General features: G+C 40.9%; 2 protein-coding genes and 1 pseudogene across 3 annotated transcripts; 2 read left to right on the top strand and 1 right to left on the bottom strand.

Moving 5' to 3' along the window:
* The first annotated feature begins 11,916 nt into the window (after positions 1 to 11,916).
* On the top strand, positions 11,917 to 14,561 carry LOC122670087. 2 transcript variants are annotated; one of them, XR_006334127.1, is made up of 4 exons: positions 11,917 to 12,246; positions 12,897 to 13,038; positions 14,254 to 14,421; positions 14,453 to 14,561. XR_006334127.1 is itself a non-coding variant. In XM_043867054.1 (3 exons), exons 1-3 carry the CDS (start codon positions 11,945 to 11,947, stop codon positions 14,335 to 14,337), a joined length of 528 nt encoding a protein of 175 aa, XP_043722989.1. In that variant the 5' UTR covers positions 11,917 to 11,944; the 3' UTR covers positions 14,338 to 14,561. The 2 variants fall into 2 exon arrangements, 1 of the variants encoding a protein (XP_043722989.1); XM_043867054.1 differs by having other exon boundaries at positions 14,254 to 14,561.
* Positions 14,562 to 18,866: 4,305 nt separating this feature from the next.
* On the bottom strand, positions 18,867 to 20,007 carry LOC122670056 (COMPASS-like H3K4 histone methylase component WDR5B). The gene is made up of 2 exons (XM_043867011.1): positions 19,297 to 20,007; positions 18,867 to 19,190 (listed from the first exon to the last, which is right to left on the bottom strand). Exons 1-2 carry the CDS (start codon positions 19,960 to 19,962, stop codon positions 18,903 to 18,905), a joined length of 954 nt encoding a protein of 317 aa, XP_043722946.1. The 5' UTR covers positions 19,963 to 20,007; the 3' UTR covers positions 18,867 to 18,902.
* Positions 20,008 to 20,737: 730 nt separating this feature from the next.
* On the top strand, positions 20,738 to 22,967 carry LOC122648882 (annotated as a pseudogene).
* The last annotated feature ends 1,246 nt before the right edge of the window (positions 22,968 to 24,213 follow it).

The following is a 24,213-nucleotide window of genomic DNA, read 5'->3' as shown; positions in this document are numbered from 1 at the left end:
ATAATGATGTTTGCTTAATGAGATAATCTGTCGTTACGTTATCTATTTCACTATCCCCCTTTGCCCTTCTGGTTATAATAGTAGGATCGGATCAGGCTGGCCCAAACCCAACCCGGTTCAGCTGATATTTGGCCTGAAAGAATCTGGCCCAAGGGAGGGCCCAGATTAAGACCAGCCCTATGGGCTCGCCCTAGCTTATGTATGAGCTGGGCTTAAGATCAACTTGCCCTGCAAGAATCTAACCCAAGGGTAGGGCTCACAAAAGCCCTGGATCTTATGTGGTCTGACCGAGAGGGCCAGATTGGCCCAACCCAAGTGTACATGTAATTCGGGAGCTTAATAATTTATTACGTATAATATGTTGACTGGAGGAAGGAGGAAGCAGGACATGTATTATAATGGTCTTGTGGGAGTATATTTAGTGCTCAAATTTTAACCTCAAATAGGGTCCATTAACAACTCTTATCTACATGTAAAATTTTAGTATAAATGGACTTTTTACATTTGGCAAACAGCCTTGGAAAACTTCATTCAGTGCCATTCTATGTATGCTCATACATCTTCTATGTGTGTCCTTTGGATACGACTCCTCTACTTTCGCCTGCCCGGTACTATCATGTGCCCCTCACACACAAGCATGATAGAAAGTACCGCCTTACCCCCGTTCGGACAAGGCGCTCGGGCAGGGGTACGGTGGTACATTCCACCTTGCTTGTGTGTAGGGCGCACACGACAGTAGGAGAAGGCGGAAATAGAGGAGTCGAATTGGTGTCGTTTTGGTAGTCCTTAATTTTTCAAGATGTTAGTTTGCCACGTGATTTATTTCTTTTGAGCTTAAATTAACTTGACATGTGAGCAAGATACCTTGGGGTCTATCTATGCACAAAATTTCAGCCCATATTACCTACCATGTGGCACTAGGTATGCCAATCAAGAGAAACTTGACCTCTTCTTAATTCTTATGTTTCCTTAGAAAAGTAAATGTTGGCAAAGCCAAAGAGTGGAAATTATGCCAAATTATCATATAATAATGGATTTACAAATGGCAGCTCAATAATCACAACTATTTAGGACCACATAGTTATTTTTTTTACTCAAATATTATCTAGGACCCGGGCCGGCCCCTATGGCTTTATTAAATCGAATAAAATTAATAACGAATACAATAGGGGGGGGACATTCCCGCCTTACCCTAGCCTAACCAGTCACAGAATACCAATAAAAAAACTCTCAAGCACTTAAGAAAGAGCTCACTACCGACCCAAACTGAACAAAACAAACTCATAGTCTTAAAATCGAAAGACCTATTGCTTCCTCATGAGCAATCCTTCGAAGCTCATGAGGCAAGTATGACTCCCCATGAAAAACTGAGTCCCTCTTCAACTCACAAGCTAAGTTCGCTAGGCAATCTGCAGCCCTATTCCCTTCACAGAAAAAGAACGAAAGCATTAGATTAAGAGAGTCAACCAACCCCAAAACTTCCTGAAACCAATACCAGCCCTTCCAATTTCCATACCTTTTTTTCGCAATGCACAATACAGTAATCATCGAATCGGAGTTGACATGAAAGTCCTTAAGCCCCAAGTTCTCACAGAGCTTAAGCCCATCTCTCAAAGCCCTCAGTTCAGCAATGGTATTGGTGCATTCACCGTAGAAATTGGCAAAGGCAGCAACAACTTCTCCTTCCATGTTCCTATTTAAACCTCCACCCCCTCCTAATTCGGGATTACCTTTACACGCCCCATCCACGTTAAGTTTAAAGGATGAGAAAGGAGGGCACCAGAACATCGGGATTGGTGTTTTAAAGGCTCTGGGATGGTGAGAAACGCTGAAGAACTGAAGAATAAGAGATTCCTTGAAAGAAGGTGATCTACCTAACGAATATAAAAAAGGCACCTTAGAAACCCAATTCCTTATTACCTTCACAATGCAGCTAGCCGATCAACCCTTCTCCCCATGCCTTCGATTATTCATTTCTTTCCATAATTCCCACACTATTAAAGAAGGAAGCATACCAATAACCAGACCACATAACTTGTTGACACTCGCATGACTATGCCAAAATAGAATACGGCTTCGCACATCCTGCAACGGAACCATCTCCACTTCACACAGCTGAGAATAAAATCTCCAAACTTTACTTGTCGTCCCACCTGCAACCAAAACATGAGTCGCCGTTTCACACCTTGGGAGACCACAACATTGACATTTCGAAGCTAACGGCACCCCCATCTTCATGATCGCATCATCTGTGGGAACCTCTCCACACAAAACTTGCCAAGAGAAGAACCCCACCTTGGTGGGGAGAGTCCGATTCCAACACCATTTTGCAAATGGTTTATCAGTTGAACCCTGTCTGATCTCATTCCATAGTGACTTCGTAGTGAGTTTACCATCTCTCGCTGGAGTTCAAACCAAGCAATCATCTAGCTTAGAAAGAAAGAAGGGTCCGTTCAACAAGCTATTACGCACATTACCTGAGTCGATCATGTTCAGAACCTCAAGGTCCTAGGTCCTTTCCCCACTTAAAACTTCTTTCACACGGACTGATAAATCCAGATGAAGCGCGCTATCTACAAAATCCATCAACGCCCCCCAACCCGACCAGTTGTCCAGCCAAAAGTAAACATCTCCTTTTCCAATGAGCCACTGAGATTTTGAGAGCAGAAAATCTTTGTGCAGTAGCACATTTCTCCAAGACACCTACCTGCCTGCCTTCACACCTGCCAACACAAAATGTTCATTTTTAAGGTACTTAGCGTTGAAGAAGGAGAGCACCACAGGGAATTAGTTGACAGGGTTCTCCATAGGTCCTTCAAACGTAGCGCCATACTCATGTCTTCTAATTGGTCGATCCCTAACCTGCCTTCAGAGATCGGTTTACACACTTTGTTCCAACCAACCCAATGATGTCGCTTTCCCCAATCCGAGTGACCCCACAGGAAATTTGAATAAATTCCATTAAACTTCCTAATCACAGCTTTGTCTATATCCAAAGTAGAAATAATGTGGATCGACATGGATGCAAGCACATGCTTAAGCAAGACAACTCTCCCTCCTGAAGACAATACCTTCCCTTGCCAGCCCGCCACCTTCCTTCGCATTTTAGCTAAGAAGTCATCAAAGAAGCTTATGTGAAGCCGCCCAGTGTAGAGGGGTACGCCAAGGTGAGTGATCAACAGCCTCTTTCTAGGAAACCCAGTAACCATCTCCACCATACGACACCTGTGTTCAGCGGCTTTCTCACTCATCATGAAGCAACTTTTTGTCTTATTAACTGGCTGCCCGAAAAAGCTTTCGTACCTGTTTATAAATCAACAGATCTGTTTCAAAGAAGACTTTAGCCCCTTGGAGAAAATAATTGTATCATCGGCAAACAGACTGTGCAAAATTCCCGGGCATCCCCGGGGGAGCCGAAAATACTCCGCCTTGCCCTCCACAAACAAAGATCTTAATCCACGACTAAGGACCTCCTCTGCAAGAATAAAGAGAGCAGATGACAACGGGTCCCCTTGATGCACTCCCCTAGAGGATTTAAGAAAATCGGAGGGGCCACCATCCATAACCACAGAGAACCAACAATTTGCCACCATCTTCTTTATCAACTGGATCCACTCATCCACAAAACCAAACTTATTTAAAACTTTACACAAAAATGCCCATTCCAGCCGGTCATAAGCCTTCGCCATATCCAGCTTAAGCACAACATTGCCACCATGGGTTCCCTTGTTGAGACCTTGAACAACCTCTTGCACCAAAGCTATACTATCATGAATATTTTGGCCCTGAATAAAAGCTCCTTGCTCCTCCGAAATAATAAAGGGAAGGATGTTTGTTAACCATGTCGAAATAACCTTAGCAATTATTTTATAAGCGAAGTTGCACAAACTAATTGGGCGAAAGTCAGACATTACCTTCAGGTTCTCCTTTTTTCGAAATTAAGACCAAATTAGCAGAAGTGTAACACCGCAGCAAGAAGCCCCTACAAAAAAATCCTTGACCGCAGCCCAAACATCATTCCCAATAATCTCCCAGCAAGTCGTGAAAAAATAGCCTGTGAACCCGTCTGGGCCTGGGGCACTATCCGTAGACAGGCCAAAGACCGCCGCCTTAACCTCCACTAAAGAAGGGGAAGCCAACAGAAGCGCATTCTCATCATCAGACACCAGAGCGGGGATGTATTGTAACAGATCCTCATCCTATTGGCAACTTTGAGAAGAAAAATTATCAGAAAAAAATCTTACCGCCTCACCTGCTATGGCCGTCTTTCCGCGTTAGTGACCCAAACATAGTTAACATCCTTAATTTTGTTCACACATCGCTGCAGTCTTTGAACCTTGACCGTGGTATGAAAAAATTTTGTGTTTCTATCCCCCTCCTTGAGCCAATGAACCCTCGATTTCTGATGCCAGAAAATTTCTTCTTTCAACAAAACACCATTGAGCTCTTTTGTGGCCTCCCCTAGTTCCCCTCCAGTAGCCTCATTAGGAGATTGCTCAAACTCAATTTCTGCCCTGCACACTCTATCTTCTGCCCTTTTGACATTCTGATGAATATCGCTAAACACCGTTTTATTCCACATCCGAAGATGAAATCGAAGAGCCTTTAATTTAAGGAAAATGGTGTGAAGGGGCAAGCCGTAGAACGGTGTCGCCCAACACTCCCTAACACAGTCCAAGAAACCCAGATGAGAAAGCCACATCTGTTGGAATTTAAAGGAACAAAAATTATGTGTGACCTGCATAGTACAATCCAAGAGAACTGGAGAGTGGTCTGAGCACACCCTGTTTAAGTGAACCACTTTATTAGCAACAAAGAGATCAGCCCACAAGTCATTAAAGAGGAATTGATCAAGGCGGGCCACCACTTTTCCTCCGCCAGTCTGGTTGTTGGACCAGGTAAACGCATTACCTTGAAAATCCCATCAACAAGCCTTGCTGCGATCACAAAACTCCCAAACTCCTCCAGAGAAGCTGAGTAAGCTGCCCTCCCTCCATCCTTTTTAGCTGGATCTAAAATAGCATTGAAATCCCCTCCAATCGTCCAAAGGAGGTTAGAGTCTCGCACATCCCCCAAGAGATCGGTCCAAAGCTGACGTCGCTCCACAGCCGAGCATAGAGCATGCACAAAGGTAATAATAAACTTAGGGGAGCTATGAGAGGAGCATTCCAATGATACAAACTGCACATGCTCCTTCACCACCTTGACTTAGATATCATTCTTCCAAAAGACCCAGATTCTCTCACCCTTATCCACACCATTAGAGCATACCGCATCCATACCTATCCTCCTCATAATGCGAGCCGCCTTAGCAAACTGTTTCTTAGGTTCCGTAATGGCCACCATATCAACCTTCTCAGATAAAACAAGGGCTTTCAAACGCCTCAAAGATGGCTTATTCCCTAACCCCCTAATATTCCAATACAACACAATCATTATAAACACGACGAGGGGGGGGATCTGGTCTTATGGACCTTGCAACCACGCCTCTTCGTACCGATGCTCCATGCACCGCCACATTCTTCCTGGTTGCATTGCTTGGATTGCTTGAAGCTTCCACAGAGCTCTGAACACCACTCTCCTCCTATATGCGAATCAGGAAAGTGTTGAAGCCTCTCTCAACACCTTTGCTGGACTCGTGCAACTCCTCAAGAGCTGCTTTCCAATCTTACACCACACTAACCCCTCCTATACAAGAATCATCCTTAGTGGAGGTGACAACATGCACCGCCTGTGCATGGACCTTGGGCCCATCAGACCTCACGGGGCTCTGCCAAATTGCTAGGCGAGAAGCCGCCTCCAAGAATCGTCTTCTCCCCCCTGTTCCACATCTGAATCAGAACCAAAGTCTGAGAGACTCACCACCGATCGCGTCTCTCTCCGCTGTCCCAAACGATTCTCTAATAATCTACCTGTGGGACTCCAATGGCGAAGCACCCCTCCTCATGAAGCGCCCTAGAGGAAGCCAAAGGCCAATCAACCAAAACACGAGTCTTCTCCACCCTCCTCCACCTGCGCACAGGAAGAGGACGGATCCAAAACGGCCAAAGAACTCCCCACAAGAGCCTCCTTTCCTTTGCTACAACCAGGAGCAAGAACCTCCTTCGTAGGACCCCCACCATCAATAGCCCCGTCCTCACAGTCCACTGGATTCAACGCCGTCTTTATGCAAGGCTTCTTAGTCTTCCTTTGCACAATCAGATCACCCACTGAGTATTTGTGGCAGTTATCCACCACATGCCCTAGTTTACAGCATCCCAAGCAATATGAGGGCAATCGTTCAAAGGTCACCTTCTGAAAAAAACCGAAAGCGCCGCAGCCAATCCAGATGCGCTTAGGGAGCTTAGAACGCAGGTCCACCTCCACGCATGCCCTCGCCGCCATCGTTCTTGAACAGCCAGAAGTTACACCATCCACCCTCAAGACTTTCCCAACCACATCAGCCACTGATAGGAAAAAGTTCCCATGGTAAAGGTTCACATGCAAATTCGGGAATGAGACCCAAACCGGCACAATCAGAGACTCCAAACCCGCTTTAAAAGCCCTAGTCCATTTGAAGAGCCTGATAGGGAAACCATTGATCACCAGATACTCCTTCAACCAGACTCGAACGAAGTCCGAATGGTTCACAAAATGAAGAAGCAAATGTCAAGCGTTCAGGAAGGAGATCATCACTTCCGCCGATAGATGAAACACAGATTGCAAAGACCGCTTCACATCAAACAGCGACGGTCTTCCATAAGAGCACTTTGCCACAAGTGCTAAACTAAATGGTTCCTCAGATCTTGAAATTTCCTCCTCAGAGAAAAAGATTGTAGGTGTCCCTTTATGAATGGAAGGCTTCTTCACAGTAATCGGGGAAGTCACCGCTACACTTCGAGCCACCACTGAAGAGAAAGAGAGAGGCAAAGCAGCCGTCAATCGCGAGAGATCCGGTGGGCGAACCCCCCAACGCAGGGAGGCCCGTCCATCGAACCCTACCGAGAAGGGCTCTAACGTGCACCTGTAGAGCGACATCTAGGACCACATAGTTAAATGAGAGAGAGAGAGAGAGAGAGAGAGAGAGAGAGAGACGAAATTAAGCCTAATGGTAGGGATGTAAATTGATAGTCTAAAATTCATATTCGATTTGTGTTTGTATTCATTTAGAAGAATCTATATTCGAAAAATCGTTTTCGGGAAATATCTGAACCCATTCGAAAGCTAATTGGATGCAGATACGGATATTTTAATTTCAAACTAGATATTATCAGTTTTGTTTATGTTTGATTCATAAAAATATGATTAATAATAATTTTATGGGTAATTTACACATACCACCCCTGAGGTTTGACGAAAGGATGATTTTACCCCCCAGTTTTGGAAAATTCTGCGTACCCCCCTGAGGTTTGCAAACGGTAACGAATAAGCCCATTCCGTCATTTTATGACTAACACCGTTAAAAACATGGGGTGAAATGGAAAAATTGCCCTTGCAAAGAAAAAAAAACCCTGCAACTCATCTTCCCTAAATAGTTTAGGGTTTGAAAAAAAGGGAAGACGAATTGCAGGAAACATCATCTACCAATTCACCAATCGATTGGATCAACTCTAATTGGAGCACCACACTGGTAATCTGGATTCAGAACTCCATTGATTTTCCATTTTTGGGGAGGAAATAGTGCAGTTCTATTCATATCAAGTGGGATCTTATAAACCTGTAATTGGAAGATAGCTTTACCGATTGAACTCCTGATTCCAATTCCATGGTCTTCAATTCCCCAAGTCTTTCCGACCCCAAGAAGAACTTCAATTCCATCATCGTCTCTTCCCCTGCGTAGCATCTCGATATCCATTTTCACAATGCACTCCTCCAGTCCTTCTCCCAGGTTTCTACTCCTCAAGATTCCCTCTCCTTCTTTCACCACATGACCAAAACCCACCCCTCCATCCCTAATTGCTCCACCTACAATATCCATCTCTCCCATTCTTGCAAGTCCCCCGCCGATTCCACCTCCCCTTACTCCGCAATACCCTCGATCTCATGGCCCAAAATGGCTTTCCTCCCTACCAGAGCTCCGTCAACCTCGTCGGTCGTTCGTTCTCTTTGGTCTGTTAGTCACAAAGATAAAGCTATCGAATTGGTCAAGGAATATCTCGCTCAAATACTCTCCACCCGATTCTTTCACCCTGAGGACACTCTGTTTGCTGGGCTTCTTACAGGCACTGACATTTCAATCTCTAAATTTCAATTACAAAAGGGAGCATACTTCGCATTCGTTTGAAATGGAAGGATCAAGAAATTCTCCCCAGCAAAGAGTTGCCCGGTTCAAATTCTGGCAAGACTGGTTACATTTCGTAAGGGAAGTATGAAATTCCTCCTAGACTTTGTCAAGAGCAGCTCCATTCTTCCTCTGGAAGGCAGCAGCAATGTTCTACCTCTGAAAGGGCCTTTGTTGTAGAGCAGCAGAGTGTGAAACAGGACAATCAAGAAACTCTTCCCAGTAACGAGTTAACTCGTTCAAATTTGCTGAATGATGATCCTATTTTGCAAGGAAATATTGGAATTTCTCCAAGATACAGCGAAGTACAAACATGTTCTACATTAGAAAGGGCTACTGTGGTTATGGAAGGGAAGTGTGAAAATGATCCAAAGCCCATCGAAGAACAAACTTGTTCTACATCTGGAAGACTGGGTGTACAAGCTTTAGACATTGTTGAGGGGTTTTAAGTTCCGTTTACTGTGGCTTTAGTATTAACCGTCTTTAATCTTTAATAATGATTAATCGATGCTAAGTTATACTTGCAATTCATCTTCCCTTTTTTTCAAACCCTAAACTATTTGGGCAAGATGAGTTGCAAGGTTTTTTTTCTTTGCAAGGGCAATTTTGCCATTTCACCCCATGTTTTTTACGGTGTTAGTCATACAATGACGGAATGGGCTTATTTATTATCGTTTGCAAACCTCAGGGGGGTACGCAGAATTTTCCAAAACTGGGGGTGGTATGTGTAAATTACCCTAATTTTATAAATAATATTTTATAGGGCAAGAGATTGGTGTCTGGTCATATAGTGCTTGCACCAACGTAAAGGCCAAGGAGAGCGCACGCAAGAACATCAATAGAGATGCGATTTTTTATTTCATAGGGGGGGGGGGCAGGGCGATACTTTCGTGTGCTATTGTGTCTGGGCACAGGAGCCATGCGACCAGGTAGCGTTCTAATACCCTTATCAAATTCACACTATATTATATGTAAGTAAACAAAAAATTAAATGGAAAAAAAAAATTATTGAAGACATCTATTTGATTTCCAATATAACATTCGAATGTCAATCCCAATAGAGTAGTGAATTTGATATGTGCATATGTTGAAGGGTGGGCTAGCTATGTGCATGTGTGCATGTGAGGATGACACATACATGAGATTTCCACTTCATGTGATAGGAGATATCTTTTTTTTTGATGAAAGAAAGAAAAATTGTATTAAGATGGCAAATTAGTACAGCTGTCATCTACCCAAGGTACATTAGTAGTCAAAGATTGTTGAGCTAGGGATTTAAACCAACTTAATATCCGTTAGATGTTTGAACATAATGCCTTCCGAACTATCCAAAATCTGCATAAAATATTCTAACACTTCAAAAGGCCAAGGAGAATGGCATGGAGTTGGAAGAAATCCAGGTAGCGCCTTGTTAGAGCACCAAACTTCTTTCAGCTTCAAACATCTCGATTTAGCCGAATCAAAACCGTTGAGAATGGCTAACAATTCTGGTTCCATTTCATGGTTGCTTTTAACCCTTCCTGCATTTAACAAAATGAATTTGCCATCTAACAAAATGCCAAAAGTCCATCCCAAACAGCCTATATCCGTGGAATCAAGCCCTGCGCATAACAAAATAGGAAAGTCCAAAGTAGGTAAATGAAGCCTAGGAGTAACATGCTATCCGGATTATTATAAGATACAGTATTGGCTTAACAGAGGGGGGTAATATGAAGGTCTTTCATCCAAAGTTCAATCCTCTTTAACACAATTAGAGGCTGAGGTTTAGTAGAGCAGAACACATAATTGTTTCTGGAAATCCAAAAAAAATAACAAGTTATAATAAAAATGAAAAAAAACCAAACAAGAGAGGGTTTATCAAGCTTGCGACTTAGGAAAGTAGAAATGCAGAATTGTCTCAGAGATGGGAATGAGATGAACTCTGTCCTCAGACCCAAAAGACCAGCTGCTCAGATATGTTTAACCCAGTCACAAGATAGGAGTAAATGCCAGAGGGTCTCATTACAAGTGCCACAAAAAGCACAAGTTGGGTCGATCTAAGTCCATTTCGAAATAGTATCCTTAACTGGAATCCCTGCATTTAATACACGTCAGAAAAAAATTTTAAATTTCGGATGAAGATTGAGTTTCCAAAAAAATTTCCACCAAGCAGATAAAGAAACATCGAAGCAAGAGGAATTAGAAATGAAATTAGCCGCTTTTTTAGTGATAAAACGCCCATCCCTAGTGAGTGTGCACCACCAAGAATCCGGGGAGTCAGAGCACAGAATGTGAATGATATGAGAAAGATAAGAAGGAACAGAATTCCTCAAGAGATCCTGGTTCCAATAGTTATTAGAGATAAACAGACTAACTTTTTCAGGATAGGACCTTTAGGATTCCTCAGGTTTGATAGTGAACGATGGTATGGATGGGATCCAAGGGTCAGTCTAAAAATAGGTATTGAGTCCATTACCAATTCTCCTAAGACTGAAAGATCTAAGGGATCGAAGAATTTTAGTGATGCTATTCCAAACCCACGACCCTTTCCTAGACTTAGTCTTCGGTTCAAAAAGAGAAGACTTGGGAAAATATTTTGCTTTGAGAACTTTAGTCCATAGAGAGTTTGGTTCGACAAGAAGTCTCCACCCTAATTTAAGAAGAAGGGCAATATTGTGGATACGGGAAGGTCGAAAGCAAAGGCCCCCAAGAGCTGTAGGTAGACATAATCGTTTCCATCAGACAAGAGACTTTTTCTTGTTGTTCTCAGAACCACCACACCAGAAGTTATAACAAATGGAATCAATTTTCCTGCATATAGTAGATGAAAAATAAAAACAACTCATTAGATAAGTACGCAAGGAATTTAGAACTGACTTAATGAGAACACCCCGCCCTACAAAAGAGAGAAGATTAGCTTTCCAATGAGATAACCTACCATTTATTCTATTAACAAAGGGAGTCAAGTGTTTAGTCTTTGATATGGGATGGAACAGCTTAGTCCCAAGGTACGAAGCATCATGAGTCATTTCAGAGATTCCCAACAGGCTATTTCATTAGCTAATGAAATAGCCTTTGATAGGAGTTATCTTGGCTATGTATAATTATTTCATGTCATGGAGTCCACATATAGTAATAATTACAATGTGGTTATTTATGTTGTTATAAGAAGTTATTGTCAGTTGTTTTTCATAGGAGAAGTTATAGGATAAAGAGAGGAAGTATGGAAATAATGAAGGAGTTTGTATCTTGCAGTGTCTGGTGCATCACACTTATGCATTTAATCGTCTACCCAATATCTGAGAGGATAAAAAGATGCTATTGCCCATGTTTGTATGATTGGATTCTTAAGTGTCATGCACTGGGCAGTGCACTGGACTTGAGAGGACGTAATGAAATAGCTTTTGATTGTTTGAGTTCCTAAAATTTCTCTATCGGAACAAAAAAAAAAAAAAAAGATCGAAGACCTCCAAATTATGTTGGGACCAGGCTCTTGATGCCAATGGGAATAGAATACGAAACAGGGTTGAGGATTCGAATTCGACCACTGGGTTCTTGTGGGCTCGTAACATAGCTGATTGGAAATTTGATTCTAACGAGGTCAACAGTTCAGACGGTCGAGATTAAAGGTGGGAGTACTGCGCCTACACTCTAGAATTGAATTGGGCTCTTCAGTCTTCGTTCATTTTGCTTCACTGAAACGATATGGGAACTCTATCTCTATATCCAGTTTCCTTTTCCCCTCCTCTGGCTCTGACACACCGTAGCTTCCCTTCACCACACAATCATCTCTGCAATTCGATTTTCACACCAAAAATAAGCTCTCCGCCCGCAATCAAGCTCACCTCAAGGAATTTCCTCAATGGATTCTTTGTTCTTCAAAGCAATCGAACTGAGTCGGGCGAGTCACGATTTCTGGATGAAGACGGCGTCGTTGAGGATATGGACGGTTATATGAACTACCTCTCTTTAGAGTATGACTCCGTCTGGGACACCAAGCCATCATGGTGAGCCCTTCCCTTCCCTTGAATGGCTATTTCACCACTTTTTAGTACTTCTGTTTGGATTCTTTTTGTGTTTTCCAAATCTGAATTGGGAGTTTTGCATTGTAGTCGTTGTGGCATCGGAATGTGCTTCTGATATTGCCTGAAACTGGAAGGCTTTCGGTTTTGTTGCTTTACTTAATTAATTCTGTTAGGGGACTCGGGGGGAAAAAATTTTGGGTTTCTTGATTTCTTTAGAATTCAATTTCGTTTACCGGAAACCCATTTCCATATTTTGATTATAATCACTGCTTCATGCTTATAATACAAATTGCAGGCAAACAGACTGGTTTACTTGGATACTCTTGGTCTTGGAGGTAGATAGTAATATGTGGAGCCTATAAAAATTCTAAGTCTGAATCTTTTAAACATCTGGGATCGAATCCCTCCTTCACCTTCTTCTTCTTGTAGTCCTCCAATCACACACTTAGTCAATCTTCCAAACATCTTTTGATCACTTAAACCCTAAGTTCAAAATGTCAGCCATTCTGTTGCATTTTATTGCATACAATGGAAAACTCTGTTTAGAGTTCACCTGCAATAGCATTCAAATTTTTTTTTTCTCCATCTGCCTTGCTATTTCGTCTGTCTCACCTACTCCATTTTCTTGGTAGGTGTCAGCCATGTACAATAATGCTTACTGGTGCATCAGTGATTGCTCTTAGCTGGGTAATCTTGCATTCGGTGGTGCTCACCACTGTTGTTCTCTCTTTGATTAGCGCCTGGTGGTACATCTTTCTATATGCTTACCCCAAGGTATGAGATTCACTCCTTTGCTGGGCTATATCACTTCTTTCATTATTGTAATAACCACCTGATGATGATTTCGCAATCGATTACCAATAAAAAGAGATGATGGTTTTTCCATTGAACCTCCTGGATTGGATATTTTTGAAACAAACCCTTATAGAGTCATAGAAAGATGGAGACTATCTTTTTTATGGGTTGATGAATATGAGCTAAGAAGTGAATCTTGTGCTTGAAATTGGAATTTTAGAGTTTCACAGTAGTTTTTATTTGCTTCCACAATGATGTTCTATTTTATTGGGACTTCAGTTATGCTTGAGGATGAAAGTTGAATTGTTCATATTCCATAGGGTGGGGAAAATATTGAAGAAGAGATTAACATTTGAAAATGACAGATGTATCAACAGATCTGTGATAGTATAGTAACAAGATGAATCATGATTGTTCATATTCTCCCCACCTTTATTCAAATGGAAACTTTATTAATTTAAGCACCAGAACCAAGGCCATGGGGAGGAAATCCAACAGAGGCTATAACAGAATAGATGAAAGGGAAGGGAAAAGTGGGTCTCCAGAGTCGATACAAAATACCAGGATTAACACACGCCCACTTTCCCAAAGAATCTTAAAAGGAAAATCATTTCAAGGAAATGGCATGTGTACACAACAAACACATGTTGTGACAGTGTGAACTTAGATGTTGAAACCCCAGAAATTCTGTGACCATGATTCGGTGCATCTGTTGTCCCCTAGTTCGAAGTGCTGAATCAGCTAAATTGTGACTAACATCCACATTGCTACAACTACCCCATACAATATAAGTCTTTAAGAAAGAAAAGAGGAAGAAGAAGAATAATCCTAGAAATCCAAGACAAGATTCCTAATATCCCAAAACTTGATGTGCGTATGCAAGCTGATGGTTGCAAAATATATACTGTAAGAAGATAAACAACCATGTTGGCTTTTGTTTTAGCAGCCATTCATGATTAGCACTGAAGGATTCAGCTTGGATGACAATTTGATTAAAGAAGATTAGACCTAGCTTGCTTGCTTGCATCATTTGGGAAAACGACAAAATGAGTTGTGGGGAGTGTATATTGAAATGTGTAAGAGATGGTTGCCTTTCTCTTCTTCTGTTTTTGATTGAACAAATTTGACATCTAATATGCTTTTGCCATCCCTTTTGACATCTAAAGGCAATAATACAGAAATTTTCTTTTACAGGCATATTCAGATATGATAGCTGAGCGGCGGAAAAAGGTGACTAGCGGTATAGAGGATACATTTGGTGTAAGAAAGAGCCCATGATCCATCAAACGACTGCAGTAAAATTAGTTGTCATTCTTCCTTCATTTCTGTAAATTACACTGTGAACCAGAATGTATTGGATAATTGAAGTATTTAACCATCTACTTACCTGAAGTTGTAGCTTAATCTTTTCCTTTTTTTTTTTCTTGAGCTTAACATGTATGTAATTTTCCTGAATGTCTTCTTTTTGGCATTGAATAGAATGAAAATGATGATAGTCATGAGGGACTTGGAGTTCCTCATAAGCAACAGATATTATGGAATATTTTCCTCTAAATAAGCCCTCAGTCTAACTAATACCTGTGAAGTGATTAGTCCTGAGGGTAGGCTTTAGGGGTCTTTTGCCTTGTGCTCTGTGTTGGACATTCTGCAAGGATAAAGTGAACCTCTTACTCCTTTGATTCCTCAAGGAAGTTTCAGGAGATGAAATTACTCTTCAGGTCATTCTAAACCATTCCTTTACTTGGCTGCCATTCAAGTTACATTTTCCCAATTAGAACCTTTAAATTGAGAGATGAAATAACAATGGAGTGAAACTTGACACTATCAGAGGATGAAATGTTCCTCCTTTGGCCCGTGTTATGGATCCAAGTTGTATGCAAACACAAGAACGAAAAACTTATCCTCAAGAGATATTCTCAGGAGAAGCCTTTCCTTCTAATATCTGAAAGTCGCTTGAAGTCTGAATTTTTCTATCCTCATTGTTTTTACATACATTTCAACCTCCGCTACACCAACGTCCACCATACCAATCAGTCTCAGAACTTTGTGTGGGCGGAGATGGAATTCCTCTTTCATCCTTTCTATCTTTCCATCCACCACAGCCCTCCAAATTCTGTTGGCAAACCACCCTCATGAGGATTTTCTTTTTTGTCCATTTTCAAAATCAGGAATCCTCACCACTAAAGTGGGGGCTAGGTTACTGTCATCTCTCTCCTTCACCTCTCCTTCCACTACTCAACCGTACCCTTATAAGGCCCCTTTGTTGTGTAGTTTGGACACTCAAATTACGCCCAGAATTCTAGATGTGTCCTTTTTGGACTGCAGCGTGAAACTCCATGGCATCTGTTCTTTTCTTGCGACTTCTCTAAACATATATAGGCGGCAGGGTTGCTTGGTTTACGGACAGAGCAATCCAAATGCTGTTATGAGAAATGTGAATAGATTGATTGCGGATTTGGGTCTTTATCCCCTTGATCCCTACCATGAACCTAAACCTGTCATCTCTTCTCCTTCAATTTGGGAGTTATTACATCTAACACAGCCGGACTCCTTGACCCTCATTTGTGATGGCAATTTTGCTGAAGACATAGGAGAGGCTGGTTGGGTGTATGTGCTTGTTCGGATTTTGGCCAAGCAGGAACAACTGGAGGCTGAAGCAAAAGGATTGCTCCTCGGACTACAACAAATAAGATCATTAGGAGACGCTCTACTCAACATATGGACTGATTATATCAATATTATAGTGGCTCACCCAGTCTTCACAGCAATGGCCATGGGAAACTTTTAGTACTCTATGGGACATCAAGAATATTTTGAAATCCTTTTTTATTATACATCTTTGTAAGCAAACCCGTACTTGTATTGAGGCTGTTAATAACATGGCTGTAGCACCCAAATGCACCAGGCGAAAGTTGTATGTTACTGATATTTCTTTTCCTACAAAAAAGAATTTATGGCAGTGCACGACTGTCTGCATTCAGATATTTAAAGAGTTGGGCGATGGATAGAGCCTCTCACTAGGGAGCACAGCCCAGCCATTGGATGCCCCCCTGGGCATTCCATGGGCACTGGGCTCGCTGTAGAGGAGCTCGATGCGTTGGGAGATACTTCAAAGATGGAAGGTACTCATCAAAGATGGCAAGCTAACCACCCAGCTAAGCCAGAATAGTAGATGGAGAAAAAACGACTGAGCTTTCAACATGAATCCATTCACCACTTTGGCAGACAGAAAATAAAGGGAACATGAATAACTTGGATAGTTTTAAGTTCTACACCGACTAGAAATTGTTAAAACATCTAGGTATTAGAACACAGGATCAATAAAATAAAAAATGTCTATGGATTCTTAGGTTAAGAGGGAAAAAACAAGGCAAAAAGGAGGTAGGGGCAAGGTTGAGGGTTGAGGGCTTGAGGCCAATCTGCCACACCCATCAAAAGAATGACTATAGGTTGAGTTTTGGCAAGGACGAAGTCATGGAGAGTTGGGAAATTTATCAAAGAACAATATCTCCAAATCAGCCTTCCTCTTCATTGGCCTATGGAATGGTAAATAAATAGTCGTGGTCATTAGAAGAAGCTTGAGGTACATTGCCCCCAACCGCAGACAGCTCAACTACATAAGAATAACCAAGATAAACATTTTAAAGACTTGAAGCAACAATGCTGGAGATTATTGCTAATTGAAGGGACATTGACTTAGACCAAAGGGGGAGAAAACAGAAGACAGAGCTGTCCAAAGTCCAGACAGATTATTTTAAGTATGAGAAGCAAGGCGAAGAGATAAGGGAAGGAAGATACAGAAAAGAGCGATTGCAATTGATTGAAAAGTTAAAACAGATGGAATTCAATCAAGGGAAATCCCAAGCCATATAAATCCAAGGAACCAATTCTAATTGAAATATTCTCATAAAAATTTTCTAACTGAAAATATTGAATGAAATATTTATTCAAAAATGTACATAAGTACAAGCAGTGAAACTAAACTACACCAGGTACAAGAATTTGTGTGTTGAATATATCTGACCTGTAATAGTTTCAATAATCTTGAACCCATATCCTAATAATTCTATCAATGTCTATGCCAGTAGAAGCAATCTTGTTCTCAGTGGGGTCGCTTATCCAAGTTTCTGAATCATATTCTTCCCTTACAGATCCCACAAGTAGATACAATGATCCTCACTAACTATGTACTTCACATTTGTGACAGAAAACGTAAAGGTTATGCAGTACAGTTTATTGACATGGCCAGTGTAGATTTTCAAAAACCCTGTCGAGTAGTTCCAAATCTTCTACAAAGCAGAAAAGGAAACAAAAAGGGCACCAATTCGTCAGATCCAGATACTGAATTGAATGATTAAGTGAACTAAAGCTGCAGATAACCAAATAAAAAAGGCTTACAAGAGTATTGTTGAGCGTGGTGACAAGAACGAATTTGCTATTGGGGGAAAACTTAGCTAAGGAAACAGACCCATACTATTGTTATGGATGAGGGGATGCGCACACAATCCGTATGTAGAGGCATGGTACATAAAGGAGAAGAATGGATTTTGTTGGATTACAAATCATATACAGGGGGTACGTGTATATAGGCATCATACACGTCAGAGAGTGACAAAAGAAACTCAGTGGATTAGAAACCGTATACAAGGAGCCCACACATTAAACTAAGAGAGATGAGAGAGGAATGTAATGGGGCATGTATAATGCAGGGCGCCCCCACTTTATCCCTTGAGTTATATAGATCAAACTTAGGGAACAACCCAGACATTCATGCGTCACATAAAGTATAACACAGTGCACAACTGTCTGCCAACAGCTATTTAAAAGTTAGGACATATACTTCTAGTAGGTATTGATCAAATATGAGGTGGTTAAGCCAACAGATATTTAAAAGTTTGGACATTACTTCTAGTAGGCGAAAAGTAAGGCATATACAGAAGATAATTTGTTAAACATTTAGGTATTAGAACCCAGGAACACTAAAAAATGTCAATGGATATAAGTTGATTCAGGGGAAATGAGAGAAAAAGAAGGGGAAAGAGAATTTAAAACTCTAAAGAATGATTCTTAGGTCAAGAGGGTAAAACAAGGAAGAATGGAGGTAGGGGCAAAGTTGAGGCCAATCTGAGACACCCCTCAAAAGAATCAGGACTATAGGTTTGAATTTTGGCAAGGACGAAGTTATGGACATTTGGGAATATATTTAAGAACAATGGTTCCAAATATGCCTTCCTCTTAATTGATCTATGGAATGGTAAAGACATAGTTGGGCTTGTAGAGCTGAGATAGCATTAGAAAATGCCAAAAGCCTCACATTCTGTTGGATGATAAGTACAATTCCAAGGTTGCAGAGGCTCAGGAAACATGAAAACCCACCATGGTCATTAGAAGAAGCTCGAGATACCTTGCCCCAATCCCAGAAGGCTCAATCACACAAGAATAGCCAATACAGATATTTAAAGACTTGAAGCAACACTGCTGGAGATTATTGATCATTGAAGTGACATGGAATTGGACAGAGGGGAAGAATACAGAAGACAAAGCTATCCAAAGTCCAAACAGACAGATTATACAAAGTATGAGAAGTAAAGCGGAGAGATAAGGGAAGGAAGATACAGAAAAGACTGATTGCAATTGATTGAGAAGTTAATACGGATAGAATTCAATCAAGGGAAAGTCCCAGCCATATAAATCTAATGAATCAATTCTAATTGAAATATTCTCATCATAGAAATTTCTAATTGAAAATTGAATGAAATGTACAGAAATACAAGAAAAGAAACTGAACTAACCCATGTACTAGCATTTGTATGTTGAATACATCTGGCCTGTAATTATTTTGATTAATCTTGAACCCATATCCTAATAGTTCTATCATTGTCTAGGCCAGCAGAAGCAATCTTGTTCTCAGTGGGGTGGCATGACACGGAGATGACGGTATCAGTGTGACCTTCTAGTTTCTGAATCATATTCTTCCCTTGCAGATCCCACAAGTAGATACAATGATCCTCCGATCCACTAACTATGTACTTCCCATTCGTGACTGAAAACGTAGAAGTTATGCAATACACTCTATTGACATGACCAGTGTAGATTTTCAAGAACTTTCCCGTCGAGTAGTTCCAAAGTTTCTGCAAAGCAAAAAAGAAAAATAAGGCACCAATTCATCCGACCCAGATGCTGAAGTGAATGATTGAACGAACTAAAACTCCAGATAACCAAATAAAAAAAGCTTACAAGAGTATCGTCGAGCGTAGCGACGAGAATGAATTTGCCATTGGGGGAAAACTTGGCGAAGGAAATGGCGGGGACCTTATCATCGATGAGGGTCTTCAAGCAAGAACCAGTGGCAGCATCCCAGATCTTGCAGGAGCCGTCATGGCTGCCAGAAACGATGATGGAGCCGTCCCTGATAAAATGAACGGAAGTAACGGGCTCAGAATGGGCATGAATAACATGGACGCAGCGGCCAGTCTTGACATCCCAAATGCGGACGGTTTCATCGAAGGAACCGGAAACAATAAGATTGGATTGAGGATTGAAGTTGACACAGAAGACGAAACCAGAGTGACCACGGAGGGTCTTGACGCACTCGGCGGAGCGAGCATCCCAGATGCGAAGGGTACGATCGTCGGAGGCAGAGCAGATGTAGTGGGAATCAGAGGACCAGGCCAGGTCCGACACTCCCTCTGAGTGCCCCGTCAGGCGAGAGAGAAAGGTTAGGGTCTGAGAGGACCACACGATTAGGGTTTTATCCAGAGAGGCGGAGGCCAGGAGCGTTCCGTCGTTGGAGAACTTCACGCACGACACGGCTCTAGTATGTGAAGTTAGGGTTCGGAAGACTCGGTAGGGACGATAAGGTGGCGACGGCGGAGGTTGGCCTCCACCACCGGCACTCGCCATACACAAGAAGACTTCAACACCAACACGGGACTTGCTCTGCGATCGGTAATGGTATAAAAACCTTTCCTCCGTCTTCGTTTCCACTTCCACTTCTTCCAACAAACAATAATAAATCAATAAATAAAGAAAGGGAAGTAGTTATCTGTCCGGGAGTGTGGTGTGTCTATCTCTCTTCTCCTCAAATAGGGGGTAGAGGTGTCTTTTCATATGAAGATGAGAGAGATAGACTCATTGGAGTGCTGGCATAGGCCACACTCCCGAACAGAGAACTTTCTCCCATAAAGAAACAAAAAAATATTGGACTTTCGTAATTTTTTGGGTAAAGCATGTGCGCTTTCTAGGGCTAGGCCCAATAGTTTAATAAGGAGGAATAAAATGAAAAAGACACTCTCAGTACATCTAGGGAAAATTATTGCCCCCAGTACTACTGGGGTGCTGTGCACATTGTGCGGCGCAGCACCGCCCATGTATGCACGGTGGGGCCCATCGTGCATACACCGTGCACACATGGGCGGTGCTGCGCCGCACAATGCGCACAACACTCCCAGTAGTACTGGGGGCGATAAAGGTCCGTACATCTAGGACTCTATAGGTATATTACTATTCCCAATTGGAGTGGGAGTGTATCTTACGGTCCTCTTTATATAACTATTCCCCTTAGAGAGTCCGCTTGGAGAGTTATCTGTTTTGAGAGAGAGTTGAAACTTGAAACGAAGGAACAATGGACATAGTTATTAGATTTTGGTTTTTAGTTCTTTTTACTATCTTCACATCGATGTTCATTGGTTCTTCATCTGCACTTTCAATTCCAATTGAAATAGCTTCAGGTCCTGAAAGCCTTACTTTTGATTGTGAAGGTTGTGGACCTTATGCTGGTGTTTCTGATGGTCGAGTCTTGAGATGGGAAGGTGCTGAGCATGGTTGGACGTAATTCTCTGTCTCTTCAATATCTAGGTAATTCCCAACTCTCTTTCTCACTCAAACAATCCACCACCTTTGATATCTTAAAACCTTCCCAGTCCCCCTTGTCGATTCTTAAGACCCATGGCAAGACTAGAGCAGTTTCGTGGTTGCATTCCAATGGTAACCAGCCGAAAATGCATGAGCTTGCACATAAGAATTAATTCCAGGTTTAGCTATTAGAGGATACAGATGGATAAATAAAACAAGCTAATCAATATATGTAATTTTTTTTCTTAAATTTGTGAAAGTGAAGATGTAGAAGGTGATTCTTTTAACTAGGCATCATCTAGAAATAGGGGAATTAGATACAATCAAGAGAGAGATTTGATACAAGTTTTGTTGCAAATCATTAGGTAATAGGTGCTTTCATTAAGTAACTATACATGCATGCATAGATCAAACATCAACCTTCTTCTTCTTCTCCTATAACCTCACGAATATAGGAGGCAAAGTAAATGCACTCATGGGGCTCCCATGGATGGAGATTCTCACCTTTTCACTTAAATAAAAATCAGAAAAAAAAGCAGAAAAACCAAAAAAGGTTTTCGATGACGGTTCTCTGTTTATATATTGATGATCATATTTTGAAAAAGAAAAAAAGAGATTCCCATTCCCGGCCAATAGAGAGAGGCCACTTGGTTCTTTGACGACCAATTAAATTGTGATCCGATCTATCTGATCCTTACTTAATAGGTAGAGTCGTGGTCTTTCCATTCCTGATTCGTATGACCAGAGGCAGAGACAATCAATCTCTTTTATCTACTAAATACGGCCACCATCAATACTGTTGAAAGTCATGTTGGCGTTCTGTACTACTTGTGTACACATGTCCACCATTTACGTTCCTTAGTTGTAGACTACAGTGCTTCGCCTCCTTATTTAGTTGGTAGCCAGAAATAAGATTCACTCCAGAGTTTGATTAAGCTGAAGCAACTCAGAATGACTAATTCTCTGTTCATTATAAATGTTTTTTTCATGTGCACTTCTAGTTCTTGTTGTTTTGAACAATTGTTGGATTAGGAGGGGGCTAGAGTTGTACTTTGTCAATTTTTTATTCTAGTTTTATCTAATATTGAACTTATAAATTCTCTTTTTTATTTTTATTTTTATTTTTTCTGTTCATTTAGGTTGAGTAACTTGTGTGATGGTTCTAATAACCCACAATTGGAACCCTATTGTGGAAGGCCATTGGGATTGGAGTTTAATAACATCACATGCGAGTTATATATAGCAGACTCCACGTTTGGCCTTTTGATGGTGGGACCTAATGGTGGATTTGCAACTCAACTTGCCGCTGGTGTTAACGGTGTTCCCTTTTTATTCGCTAATAGATTGGACATCGACCAAAACACTGGGATTATTTATTTCACAGATAGTAGCACTAGATTTCATAGAAGGTAACAACATTTTCTTTTGGTCACCTACTATAACTATTATTATAATGATTTTCTCTCCCCTCCCCCCCTAATTCTTAAGTCTTTTAATGTTATGGAATTAATATATGATAACATTTTGGTTCATCATGTACATTTTGTAGTGAATATGCAGTTATAATCCTTAGTGACGACCTAATAGGGAGGCTATTAAAATATGATCCAAGCACCAGAATCGTGACAGTGTTGCTTGGGGGCCTTGCATTCCCAAATGGAGTTGCTGTAAGTCATGATAGCACATTTGTCCTTGTCACTGAGACGACTACTAGTAGAGTCCTGAGATACTGGCTTAAAGGTCCCAAAGCTACAACCAAGGATGTCTTCATCCAACTCCTAGGACAACCAGACAACATCAAAAAGAATGCAGGAAGAGAATTTTGGGTAGCAATGAACCCTTTTCAAGAGGGACCACATTTCATGCCACTCCCACAAATTCCGTCCATCACGCATTCTCAAGCCATGAAGTTAGATGAAAATGGGATGGTTATGGCGGTATTTGTGGGTAATGATGGAAGCAGATTGGAGTCTACCAGTGAAGCACAAGAAAAGGATGAAAATTTATGGATTGGTTCTGTTGTTTCCTCTTATGTTAGTGTTTTTAGGATTTAGAATATAGCTTTAGTAATCTATGTCTTTTGAGTTTTGGAATGGATATTACACTTCTACTAATAACTTTAGTTTAATAATAAATTTTGTCTAATTTGGTTATTATTTCTTTCCTTATTCCAACTGCTATGTATAATTATTAGAATTATTCTAATAGATGCTCTTTTTATTTTTCGTCTGTTATTTCATTGACAACAACCACAATCCTTGTGGGAAAAATAAATAATGAGAAAAAACAATTATAAAAAGGGTCATTTTATTTTTGTAGTCCCACAATCATATTAACCACCCAACTTTAATCTTTAGTTGCAATGCAATAAACAAATAGGACAGAAAATTTGTAAGAATAAATTTTTACATGCAGATAGATATATACACAAAACAGGCTCAACAAAAAATCCCATCCTAAAAGTTGATTGATAGTAGAAACTAGAGTACTTAAAATCAATTTGTGAGACTCAAGACAGTCAAGAGTGTTAAATTTGTTGGGAAAAATACCGAAATAACTCACAGGCTATTGTAGAATTTTCCTTCTACATTATAATCACATTAGAATTTTCAGGCATTAACTTAAATTATTTAATTAAAGATCTTGTCCTGACGTAAGAGCCCTAACCCACAGATCTGGTACTTAAAAAAGGGTGGGAGATTCTCTCTCTCTCTCTCTAATAACCAATGCTAAGCCTCCTTGGAACCAGAAATTAAAAAAAAAAATTACCATTAAGAATATAAAAATTCCAAGTAAGGTATAAATTGAGATGAAGTACAATAAATCAGAACATTAAAATAGTCAAAATACACAACGAATCATGGGCATAATTTAATATTGAAGATTGCAGAACCTAAGAATATTTCGTACTCACTGAGAACAACATGGTCACTGATACCTTCCGAAGGGATCTCGTCTTTGAAAGGGACGTAGCAACGCATTACCGTCTGGTCTCTAGTATTCTTAAGGAGTTGAACTTCAGATCCATTCCATGCTGCAACACTACATTTTGAAGTTCTAATATCAATTCCGATAGTAATTTCGGCATAAGCAGACAGTGGCATGTCCTCCCCAGATGTTTCGCTATCGGATGCAACAGTGTATGCTGGTTCAGCCATTCCTGTGAAAAAAAAAAATTGATTATGAAGAACACTTTTAGTTAACTCACCAAGGGAAACACACTATAATGACCAGAGGAACATCTCATTTCTAGGGTCATGTGTGAAAAAGTAAACACTACACAGAGTTTTCCTTTCTGGT

The sequence above is a fragment of the Telopea speciosissima genome, chromosome 1, assembly GCF_018873765.1.
Source record: "Telopea speciosissima isolate NSW1024214 ecotype Mountain lineage chromosome 1, Tspe_v1, whole genome shotgun sequence".
NCBI classification, from domain to species: Eukaryota; Viridiplantae; Streptophyta; class Magnoliopsida; order Proteales; family Proteaceae; genus Telopea; species Telopea speciosissima.
The sequence above is the reverse complement of the archived record's forward strand: the minus strand, read 5'-3'. Positions and strand labels throughout refer to the sequence as shown.